Source organism: Ylistrum balloti, unplaced genomic scaffold, assembly GCF_031769215.1.
Source record: "Ylistrum balloti isolate Yb309-2 unplaced genomic scaffold, AGI_CSIRO_Ybal_v1 Utg369678, whole genome shotgun sequence".
Lineage (NCBI taxonomy): Eukaryota > Metazoa > Mollusca > Bivalvia > Pectinida > Pectinidae > Ylistrum > Ylistrum balloti.
In genome coordinates this window covers 178,268-191,341 of record NW_026781920.1, presented here as the reverse complement: position 1 = coordinate 191,341, position 13,074 = coordinate 178,268, and the positions used below count along the sequence as shown (strand labels likewise).

Here is a 13,074-nt window from a genome sequence, read left to right as displayed (position 1 = left end):
GAAGTTTGAATAATGTTAATTAAATCTGTCCATGGGACAGAAGCTTTAAAACGACATGGTCATGGACCTATTTCCGTTCACAATTGTAAAAAATTATTAGCTGTCCCTTTAGAATAAGTCGTTCTGTTTTATAAAATAATTTAAAATCCAGTTTAATGTCATAGAAACATCCATAAAACACTTTTTTTGCAGTTTAATTCGGTACAAGATATTTTTTTCCATTGATTTGAAAATAAATTACTAGTCATGAATGTAGAAATGAATTAAGAAGGATAGCAGTATTTGGTTTGGGCTGCATGTAAACTTTGTATAGAAATTTGTGCTTTCGTAGTTGAGTATTATTCAGTAGAAATCATCGGAATGTTTTCGCATGTTTGTTTACCATTAAGCAATTCAAAAAGTATGGATGACGTATGATGTGGCATCATGTTTCTGTAATTACAAGCCTTATACTAAAGTTTAAAAAAATGACTGAAAAATATATTTATTTAAAAAAATCATTAAAATTGTATCAAAATCATTAATCATCTGAAGGTTGTAATTTTGAAGATTAAAAGAAAACATGACAAAAGTATCAAGTATTTTATGAAGGTAAAGTAGTTAATGATCAGACAACTATTTTTTGGTAGTATCAGGTATAATATTTTTGACCATTAATTTAATTATCAAATTATCCTTTTTACGCTCTACCTGTGTTTATGAATTCAATTTTACCTACTTAGATAGATAACGATAAGTATTGTAAGTGTATTGACCTTTGTTAAGGCTGTAAGTGTGCCAAAGTTATGGCCATGTACATACATTAAAAAATGTGCAGGAATGTTTTAGACTTAAATTGAGGTTTTTTCATGTAAAACCAATTTTCATGAGGTAATACTTACCATAACATTAGTATGCAAATATGGTACTTATGATTAACAAGACTAAGACTACAGGGTCTGTTTGGAAGAGTTGTATTTATCCAATGATAAGCCCATGTCTGGTAATAAGCCCACCCATATTTGTTGATGTTAACTAGACTACAACACCAGGGGCTGTTTGGAGGAGTTGTATTTATCCAGTGATAAGTCCATGTCTGGTAATGAAGCCCTCCCTCATTTTTTGTGGTTTGGTAGAATTACATAGTTAGGTGATGAAGATAAGATTGGGAATAAAGTTATCATTTGGTCTGTGCAGTGGTGCCCAAGTGAGTGGAAGCATACAGGTGATGTGACAAGCCTCTGCACAAGATATCTCATAAATTTGTGAACAGATTTGGTTTATATTCACAACATACCATTATAACACCAGAGTCAACAACGGATTTGGTTTGGGTGGTCATAACTCAAGATTGAGGGGTTAACAAGACACAGAAATAAGCCAGTTCAGTTTATTGTTGCTGTATATTCTATTGATAACCCAGGTTACTTAAGAAAATGCCAGGTTTGGGTGGTGGAAGAAAGGCATAATTCCTGGAGAAAAAATGCCAAACTGTGGCCAATACCTGGCAACTCCCCTCTGTGCTTTAAGCCTTGAACACCCGAACTAGAAGTGAGGAAGCCATTGCAACTCATGTCTACTGATATATAATTACAAACAAATGGATTATTTTTTTCTCCTCCCTGATTTTGGGTCAGAATTTTTATGTTGGCCCCCTGGCTTAATGCAAAATAAATAGAGCTGGATATGTACAAAGAAAATGATATTGGAAATAAAATCTTCAAAATAAAAAAATTAAAAAACTAATAATTTGAATGTTTTTGTGTGTTCACTTATTCATTGCATTCCAAATTAGGTTGCTTTGATTCAAGTGAGTAGATAATTTTAATAGCTAATTAGTTGTTATCATAGGAGAGTCATCCAAAGGGAGATAATGCACTTTCAGTTATCATGAGAGGAGTAATGTTCTTATTGATTAATGGTTTTAATAAGATATATGCTTTTTAGTTTTGATTGTTATTGAAAGAGATTTTGATATATTGTAACAAAATTATGAGCAAGATTGACTAAACATCATAGGACATTTATTAACAGGATATAGTGATTACTGAATCCAAACTGAGATTGTTCCGCAATTTGCTATTTAAAAGTATTCATTGCAGAAACTATTAACTTGAAAGACGGCAAAAATTTCATAATCCTGAATAATGATATACCAGATAATTAGTAGCAGATTTAGGTTTGTTAATGTAAACTTTAAAAAAATGACAAATATTGCATATTCATCAACATATTAAGAGCAAAATCTGTCAGGCCAAAATACAAATCCTGACTCCCATTCAGAGGGTGGGCTTATTGCAGAGCAATGAAATAGCATTTGTTTGTAGTTCTACTGAATGCAATTTTAATTATGGTGGGCTTAATACCAGGCTTTGGCTTATTGCTCAACAAATTTATAAAGTTAACTTTTCTATGTTACAGATTTTGCAAGCACCGCCTCCAAGATGTTGGCTTCTATGACGAGAGAACACTTTCTTTGCTATTAGTTGAGGAGGGTGATGATGAGACACCAGTATTGGTACAGCTCCCTCTGGCAGTAATTGCAGATTCCATGTACACAAGTGTACCACCAGATGGCAGTATCCAGGGTGTGAGCCTGTAAGTCACAAATTCATTCGTGATCTATGAGAACTGAAATATGTTACAAAGGAGAATCATCCTAAGGGAGATAATTCGGATCAATAATCTGTTGCCATGACGGTAATAATGGTCTCATTGATTGATGGTTTTGTAGAATGTTAGCTTTTCAATTTTGATTGTAATTAAAAGAGAATTTTGTGTGAATATGTTGACATTACAAAAAATTTATGGCAACATATTGTGATAACATATGATTTGTAGCAGGAAAAAATTACAGTCAGCAAATATGATTTTTAGATTTAGTTTGCCTCATTTTAATTAATAAAATCTAGTAAAATAGAAGATACAATTGTGATAAATATTAAGTTCAATGTTTGAAGCAATTTTACTAAGAAATAAGCTGTGTATCTTTAATGAATGATCTAACTAAGTAGGATATCAACTGCAACAAGATCAGAGTAAATTGGTTCTATCTATTTCATGTTGTCAACCAGTTTAAAGACTTCATGTGGAACACTCTTAACCAACATGAAAGCAACAGTGTTGGCTCCACTCCTTGGGTTTAATGAACGATAAATCATCAACCAAATTTTAATTCTGGCCCCAGTTTCATGAATCCTTCTTGACTTAGGGAAATCTTAACTCCCATCAAAAAAGCATTATTGTGAGTTAAGGAAAATCGTAAATTTAAGGAAATTTTCTTAAATTATGCCCATAGGCATTTTTAATTTAAGGCAAATTCTATAGGTAAAGGAAGATTCATGGAACTGGGGCCTGGTGTGGAAAATATTACGTTGAAACCAATAATATTTGTTTTATTACGGCTTTATAGCTGATATCCACAATATATATTCCAAAAGTGTTTTAATCCATTTTGAACAATAATTCTTTTATCTTTGGATTATTAAATCTATTTTCCCAGGCCAGTGCTACAACAGGCTTAGTGTTAAAGGGGTCATATCTAATAGCCCTTGACATAAGATGTTTATCAATAACCAAGGTCAAAGGTCACAGGATTCGGGTGTCATTGACTCATAAATATCATTTCAATATCTGGATATCGAAAGTATTGAATGTCAGATTTGTTTGGATGTTTACCATATGGTGGGAAAGTAAACTTACACAGATCTGTAGTTAAATGTATATGTGATTCTTTTTAAATACTCAAAAAATGAGAATGGTCATATTGGGATATGTGATTTTAATAAAAAATGTCATTTTGAAGTTGTCTTGTATGAGTACAATCTGGTAGAGAAAAAATGTAGTTATAATATAATTCATGCATATTCATTTACATAGGTGATTTCATATTTCCAAAAATGTTTCCTGAATAAATATTTGCATTCAGAAAATGATAATTTATTCAGTGTAATTTGAGAATATGCTGCTTTAGTTATGAATTTTGGTTGAAATTTAATAATTGTTACATAAAGTTAAAATTAATTTAATAATTACTGTATAAAGTTTCAATTTGATTAAGGTTTGATAATTACTGAATAAATAAGTATTATGGCTTGACCTATTTCCATAGTATAAAAGAAATATATTATCAGAAATGCTGCCTCCAAGAAGACATCACTTTATAAGAATACTTCCCAGTATGGTGTTACCCATTTTTGTAGCTAGGTAATTTATGTATAGGTTTAATTGATGTTTTATGTAAACGTCTTTCTCCTGAAAGCCTATGTTTTTGATGCATTTGACATGTTTCAGTTTTGCGGATGTGTTTCAGGAATGTGATTGATATTGGTGAGAAGCTAGAGAACTGTCAGCGACTTGATAACATGAAGGCTCACTCCTTTTCTGTTAGCGGTACTCGTAAAACAGCTATTGTTGTGAGTAATTCTCTGATGTATATTGTTTTAATGGTAAACAATTAAAGCAAGTTTTCATACCCTCTCATTTCATATAGTGTTACTCATGTGTCTGTCCCATTTCATCTCGTTCTTTCGTGTCATGTCCTGTTCTAAATCAGTGTCATATCAACAGATTTAGTTCACATTTACCCAATATCATCATAACATCATGTCATCCACACCTGACCAGATTCTAGTGTGTTTAGCAGGACATCTGTGTCTTAAACCAAATCATTTACTAGTTCAAAAATTTGTTTCCAGTGGTCAAATAATGCATTCCCATTATTTTAACTCTGATTCTAAATTCTTTGCAACATTTTCACCAAATTTTTTCAATATCTAATTATAATATACATATATCATTCCAGTTGTTACAGAAATCAGAGGAGTCTATTTGATTTGTTTTCTAGATTTTAGATAAAATATCCAATTAATTTTTAAACAGAACCACTTAGTTTTGAATGAGAGTGATTGAAAGAAATTGATGTGCATGATGTATATATTTTAAGTATTGTAATGGAGATAGATGTGAAGTGTTTTACTCTTTAAATCTTGGCTTCTTTTTTATCCATGCAGCTGTTTTCCTCAAAGAGACGAGTTCGAATATTTCTGATGGATGCTGAGGAGGAAGAGGAAGATGAAGATGAGGCTGATGAGACTGGTGATTTGACGGAAGCTGACATAAGTGGGGCTCAAGTTGGGGAGGGTGACATCAGTGACATGAGTGGTATCCCAGAAGGGAATAGTGTGATGCAGGTTGAGGAAGGGGACTCGGAGGGACAAGAAGACAAGGAGAATCTTAACTTCCTCAGTCCCAGCTGAAAAAAGGGCCAAGTATCATTATAAAGCTGGGATGGAATAGGGGTTAGGGGAGTGGGGAGAATCCTGAGGAATAGGAATAAAAAAAATCTCAGTTTCATCAGAAAAGGCTCCGCATGGCATCAAAGTTCTTAATTTAGATGAAGGGAACTCGAAAGTAAGATGTAAGGAAAATGAGAATTTTCACTTCATCAGCTAAAGCAAAACTAGGAGTCAGAGTGAAATATTGGTTGGGATAGGTGAGTAGGGGAAACCTGATGGAATAAGAAGATAAGGACATTAAACTTAAGCATTCCAAGTATATAGAAAAATCATAGTTCTTAATTAAATGGGTTAGTTGAGGATCAGGTTGGAGGAACTGAGAAAAATCAAAAGAGGTTGGTGCTTCAGTGATAAGCAGAGAAATGAAGAGCTGTCTTGGTTGTGACCTTGGACAAGACACTTTATCCCAATAACTCTGTGATGGGCCTTCTCTATGTTGTTCACTGAGGAAGTCACCAGTTACAACAAGGAGTCTTTGCCTAATGACCCTTGCTGTTCGTTGGGCAATAACCCAGCAGGCTTGGTGGAGGGTAATACATTTGCTGATCTCTGGTTATGATTTGAAAGTCATCACCACAAAATGGCAATAGATTACATGATCAATGCTTCTAAAGTTTATTTGGAAAAAGACAGGAAAATAATTTTTTTTAGATTAAGATCACTACCAATATTTGATTAACCAGCGAAAAGGTATACAGAATATATAATACTTTTTAATCATATGAATTTTTAACTATTGGAAACTTCTTATATCACAAGATTAAATCAATATTCTATGTTTATTGTTATTCAGGGATGTTAAAATCTATGGACCAAGGTGTTCATATTGTGAACATCGGTATCATTGTTAAATGGTCTAATGCTTTTGAGTCTGAAAATAACTGTTAATATGTTGAAATGAATTTTATTGATACATACAATATCATTAAAAAAATATTTTGCAATTTTGATTCCTTTACTTTGTGTTTACAATATTGAAAAGTATCCTAGTCTTTTAATTCCGATGTCATTCATCAACTTTTTATTGGACAAATTCTTCTTAAAACCTAAGAGGCCAAGAGTCCAGATATTTGGCTAGTAGGTTCTTTGGATCAAATGTGGCATTATGACAGAGGTCAGTATGGTTAATAATTCAAACTACATTATCTAAACAGTCTTGACATTGAACTTCCTATTTGTCAGTAGTTGTGATAATTTTTCTAAACAGTTATACACGAACTGCCACTCCACGTGAGTAATGTAAGCCCCATTGGGCCTTTTGTTTGGTATGATCAGGTAAAATGTAATTTGTGATGCATGCCCTAATAACAATGTTTTCGTTTGTGTTATAAAAGGAGTGCACGATCTGAATTTTGGAAAAAGAGAATAAAAAAATTGTTTTAATGTTTAAGAAATTGATTTATGACATAATTAGTATCTTCCTGATGTCTCTCGTCCTTTGTTATCTGTTTGTGGTGAAAATATGGTACCTCTTCGTTTTAAATAATTGTGAATGCGCTTGTTTTTTTAAAGGCTTGGAAGCAATATGTGCTACATTAACAATAAATGTGGAGGGCTTTTAATTATCTTGATGGTTTCATTTACATTTTTGAAATCCATCTAATTGGTTTATGCTCCAATGAACCAAAAAAGTCCTGACTGTGTTTGAAGCTGCCGGATGTTCCGGTGGTGCAACATGTCTTCAAATCATCAAAGCATAATATTTTTGATAAAATAACAATTTTTATCGTGCTACAAAAGTGCAAAACGAAGAAAAAAAAATGCAGATATGCACTTTTAGAAAATATGTTCGCTGATTTCACCAAATATCGCTTTTTCAACACTTTGATAATACTTCAAATACTACTGAACTGATAATTGAAAAGCCAGAGGACATATCGTTGTTTCCTTTAACCCACTAACCAACATATGACCGTTTTAGCAGTTAAATGTTATTTTTGCATGTCCCCAAATTTAACTTTTCATATGATTATCGCACATTTTCTGTTGACAAAGGCATCTATCTATCTGTTCCTGATAGCAGACACATTTCATTCTTCATTCTGATGACAGGTGGAGGGTGGGGGCGGGGGTTGTGGAGGTTAGGTTTGGGGAGAGGGGAAGGGAATGCTAGAACAAAAAGTCCTTTCTATTAGGGTAAGTCATTTCATTCATTAACAGTACAATTGTTACATTTGTACACAAGACACATACACTGCCTTTTGTTGTCAAACACAAAAACCTGTGTTGTTGAAACAAAAAAACCAACAATCTGTCTTTCAATGACATTGACAACATGCTCTCTCCTTTTCCTTACACATAGAAAGCTTTATTTTAACTTTTGGTGGCATAAAACAAGCCTCGTTTGACACTTTCCTGAAGTTTTCCTCTATCTACTTGCTAGCAGAAGAAGAAAATTATACAAAGAAAGTTTTGTTCTATCACTTGATGATGGAAAGAAACCCTTGTCCTGACCCCTAGTGAACCCTTCTTCTACACTTGTCCTAGCACATTGTAAGCCTCATTCTATTAATTGGTGACCAAAAAATCCTCTTTTACCCCAGACCTGACACATACTTCATTGTTTTATTCTACAATTCAGTGACAAATACAACCCTCTTCTACCCCAACCTAACACACAGTGAGCTTCATTATACCATCCCCCCCTAACCTAACACGCAGTGAGCTTCAAAATACCAGTCCCTCCCCCCAACCTAACACACAGTGAGCTTCATTATACCATCCCCCCCCTAACCTAACACGCAGTGAGCTTCATAATACCATTCCCTCCCCCCAACCTAACTCGCAGTGAGCTTCATTTTACCATTCCCCCCATCCACACACAGTGAGCTTCATTATACCATCCCCCCCCTAACCTAACACGCAGTGAGCTTCAAAATACCATTCCCTCCCCCCAACCTAACACACAGTGAGCTTCATTATACCATCCCCCCTAACCTAACACGCAGTGAGCTTCATAATACCATTCCCTCCCCCCAACCTAACTCGCAGTGAGCTTCATTATACCATTCCCTTCCCCAACCTAACACACAGTGAGCTTCATTATACCATTCCCTTCCCCAACCTAACACACAGTGAGCTTCATTATACCATTCCCTTCCCCAACCTAACACACAGTGAGCTTCATTATACCATTCCCCCGCAACCTAACACACTGTGAGCTTCATTATACCATTCCCCCCATCCTAACACAGTGAGCTTCATTATACCATTCCCCCCATCCTAAAACAGTGAACTTCATTATACCATTCCCTCCCCTCAACCTAACACGCAGTGAGCTTCATTCTACCATTCCTTCCCCCAACCTAACACACAGTGAGCTTCATTATACCATTCCCCCCCAACCTAACACGCAGTGAGCTTCATTATACCATTCCGGCCTTCTACCCCAGACCTGACACAAAGTAAACTTCATTCTACCCTTTTGTGACAATAAAAAAATCCTCTAACTCATAGTGACAGGCAGTGAACTTCATTTTAATATTTTTTTTCGACGGAATGAATCCTTTCTTCTACACATGCCCTGGTACATGGCAAGTTCCATTCTACCATTTAAGGAAAGAAAGAAACCCTTCTACTCTTGTCTTGACTTACAGGAAGTCTATTTTACTGTTTGGTGACGGAAAGAACCCCACCCCCAACCCTTGTCCTGACACAGCTTCATTTGGTGACGGAAAGAAACCCTTCTTCTCTCACAAACCTGATTCATAGAAAAACGCTTTTATCATTCACTGACGGAAGGCCTTTAAGAGAAAAAATATATAAGAATGACAAACTTTTAATTTTAAGATTGTCTAATATATTGAAAATTTTATTGAAATTGAAATATGGCCTTCATTTTCCGACATAATTAGCACTTAATAGATCTCCGTAGCCACATATGTTCTATCAAATCAGAAGGTATATTGTGAAGATGTTGTTACATAACAGTCGCCATAGTAACGTATCGGGCGTAACCTAAAGAAATCTTCCTAGTGATGTTTGTACAAAACACATACAAGTATATTTCATATATCACGAATTTTATTGGAGTTTGAAGCGGTTTCGTCCTGCAAGGAAGCCAAGGGCCTAAATTTGAAACCTATGAGGTGACTGATAAAAATGAAAATTGATCGTAAGGAATTTTGACAAAATCTAAATGGAGAGGTGTATTAACCAAATCATTCAATAAAATTCTCGGTTTTCAAAAATCTGGTATTTCATAATATTTTGAAACTCGCCACTATTTGAATGATTTAAAACACGGCACGCAGGCTACATTAAGTTGAAAGAAGGTTACGAGATGGGAGCGAAGATCAAGACATGTTTTTTAACCAGATTGCAAGTCCACAAACAGTGCCTACTACATGCTTTTTCACAGATTGCAAGTCCACAAACAGTGCCCACTACATGCTTTTTGTACAGGTTGCAAGTCCACAAACAGTGCCCACTACATGCTTTTTCACAGATTGCAAGTCCACAAACAGTGCCCACTACATGCTTTTTCACAGATTGCACACATGACACACGAAAACACCATCCAATACAAGTTTGGAAATAGATAGAGCCAAATGATAGATATCCCTGCAACTGTGCGGTGTGAAGTTGAACGTGTTTGGTGCTTGATATGTTTTCTAGTAGTTCCGTTGTTGTAAACCTTGTTCTCATACGGGAATATGCCTGCCTCTAACTTGGATTAGCCAAGATTTACAATGCGATTGTCAACCCTTCCAGAACACCAGACTCCTATCTTATTCTCCCTGTACTTTTTTAAATTTTTATGAAGCTCTTCCCCATTCGTTCATATTTTGCACTAGTTTAATCGAAGTTAAGTTTGAAATAAGAATGTGTTGACGTATCGGCATTTTCTGGCTAGTTTCCGCAGACCGTACTGTTTATGTATTTGTTGTATACTTTAACCGTGTGGTATTTACGTACTTAAATTTCTTTTTACGTGATTATTCAACATCCAGCCTTATCCAACATGTTAAAAGTCTTTCGAAATAAATCCAAAGTACTCCATGGCGGTGCTTCTTTTCTCCCCACATATAATGAAATACGGTTTGAAAAGACCCATATTTCAACTTAAAGTGAATTACACTCAATCTTTTTTTTAACTTTCTCAAATATAATAGTAAGAAAATATGTGTTTGTCTTTATTTACTTTTTTCAGAAAAATAGTATTTATAGTCTGAAGCTCACGGACAGTACTGTATAAATGTCTTGAGCCAGAAAGGCACCAGATGTCTATAAACGTAATCTACTTCTTTCACGCACATGAGTTCGTGACATTGCATTTAAATTGCACGCCGTGCCCACTTTCCGCGTGTGATGTTAGGAGGGCAGTGTCGGCGACATATATACACCGTTATCACGACTGCACCAGGGAATCGGGCACCTGTCGTCTGGGCCTCAATACGGTAAGGGCAGGTGTTTTTGGGATTATATTACACAACCATATTGAGACAAAACCTCGAAGTGGCGCGTGCCGAGCACTGGTCGTGACTCCTTGTGGTTTGGTAAGGGGATGAACACCTATAGTTGTTCGTACGGTTTAGTGTATGTTATTATAGCGCTTGTGGAACTGGAACAGATCCAAAGGAAAGGCTTGATGATTCTGTATTGTAGTGGCACTCGCTTTTGTTTTGTGTACATAGTAAGCGTGTCCTGTCTTTATCCATGTTTATCAAGGAAATCACTTCTCGGTTCCCTAACAATGGCGACGGACAGACTACATAAAGTTATCTCAATATCTCATGTATTGAATTGTGGTTTTTTATTTAACGGAAAATAATTTCAAAAGATTTTTTTAAAATGACACCCGACGTGTTAAATAAGGTGTTATGCCAGAGATTGTTTACCTGTGTATGTGAGAGACCTGGAGCTTTTACACCATTGTTAATTTATCAAATACATCAAGTTTTCTTTATGTTATTAAAATTACTCCTACTCATCTCAAAGAAAACGGTTTATAAAAGTGTATGTTCTCATTGTATATACCGGAATATATTTTTACATTTGGTAAAAAGTGACTTAATTATTCGATTAGTTCTTATCGATATAAATCACTCTGTAATTGTCATTTTAATGACTTTTTTGAAGCGAGTCTTTGTATATGTTCACTTTTCAATTCACTCGTGCTAGTAATTAAAGATGACCTTGAACTGTCCCCTACAGATGTCCATTTCCCGCCACTACGTGAGCAAACGACACGTATATCAGGTGTAGATTTGATACTTGTGGTTGGCCGTACCACCACTTTTCGTGATTTATATCATCACTAGTTAACGAGGTATTAAATCGGTAAATTGTCCACTCTTAAAACTCGATATGATACGATAAAGCGTTTCCGGTCACGTGACTGAATATGGCAGATACGATTGTCCTTATCTGCCAGCAGATAAATTTGGATGATTTATTCAGTGCAATGGTTTTCATAATGTGATCGATGATTTAAGGCTGTATGCTACCTTTAAACAGTGGCTGAGTTTCGTAAAATTATCTCAATAGTTTTTGATATGACAACAGTTTGTATGCACAGATTTGATAGAGAGAGTTTTAAAACGCATTTCTGTATCACAAAGAATCATTTGTCCTTGGTATCTCATGTCTGAATGCAACTTGCATTTCTTCTTTTCAATCTACTTCAACATTTCAAACATCTTGATAAAAATGTCAAGGTTGTCTCAGAAAAATAATTTATAATGAAAAGTGGTATTCTTCATCAATGTCACTCATGACATTATGAACTCAGGTTAAATATATTTCGGTAGTTATTTACGGCTATAATTGCCCTCTTAAACACTCTCCAATTTCTGTACACAGGACGTTTCTTTATTTAAATACACCCAACAGCGCGACAAGTGTCAGGGTAAACTAGGTCTTAAATATGACGGCTTAAGTCGAAATAAAAATGCTATAGTGATATCTTTACTTCACCTGGCAGTGAAATGTTTGGCCACAATGTCGAGATGATCTTATTTCAGAGTGATAGCACTACATTAAGTCTTAAAACATTGATCCCTTATCATTGGAAATTCTATTCGTTGCGATTGCTTTACATGCCAATGAAGTCGCCCTTTCGGTCGTAAAGTGTTCGTCGTTTTGAATTCAGTGAAACAGCTAATAATAGGATGCGGTTCCCGTAAGATAAACATACTACACTGGATTTCGAGGAATTCAGCTTGATTAGAAAATGGGTTAGTTTTATGGTCGGTACCATGACCCCATTGGAATTTTTTGGGTTCCCTGTGCGATATTAAGTTAGATGTTTTCTTTGCCCGTTATTATGCCTATTTGTTTCGTTGGTGGTAATCTTGTTCTCATTTTGAGAACGTGACATATCATGGATTGATCAAGATTTTAAATGGCGCGTGTCATCGATAAGACACAGGACTCTTTCCATTTCGGAGCGCCTGGTCTTATTATCCTGTAACTTTTTATTAATAAATGGTGATTAATGAATAAGTGATGACAATTTATTATTATAATCTACTGTCCAAGGTTAAAAATATCATTACTTTTCTATATTTTTCAAATATAAAAATATCACCATGCTTTATGATTGACACGGATAATTTTGAAATCTTATAATTGCTCCACTTCTTACCTGTGACTGGTAGCATGGATAGTTTTTGTTGATCTGAAACAGATTCAGTTGAATATAGAGTTCAATCCGCCTGATTCAATTACAGAAATCCAGCCAATGACTGTTGAAAACCAAAGTATCTGACAGCAGCATATTTGGTTGACACTTCAGATTGATGATTAAAAGAAAAAGTTTCGGACCCGCTTAACGATTTGCTGTAGTTTAATTGCT

At 35.1% G+C, this 13,074-nt stretch overlaps 1 protein-coding gene across 1 annotated transcript in view; it reads left to right on the top strand.

The window, feature by feature from the left end:
* The window catches only part of LOC132564042 (anaphase-promoting complex subunit 4-like), an 87,277-nt gene extending 81,212 nt beyond the window's left edge, over nucleotides 1-6,065 (top strand). The window contains exons 25-27 of the mRNA XM_060228789.1: nucleotides 2,401-2,577; nucleotides 4,292-4,394; nucleotides 4,992-6,065. Coding sequence (XP_060084772.1) covers nucleotides 2,401-2,577; nucleotides 4,292-4,394; nucleotides 4,992-5,237 — 526 coding nt within the window. The 3' untranslated portion in view covers nucleotides 5,238-6,065. The remainder of the gene's footprint in view (nucleotides 1-2,400; nucleotides 2,578-4,291; nucleotides 4,395-4,991) is intronic.
* Nucleotides 6,066-13,074: the final 7,009 nt, after the last annotated feature.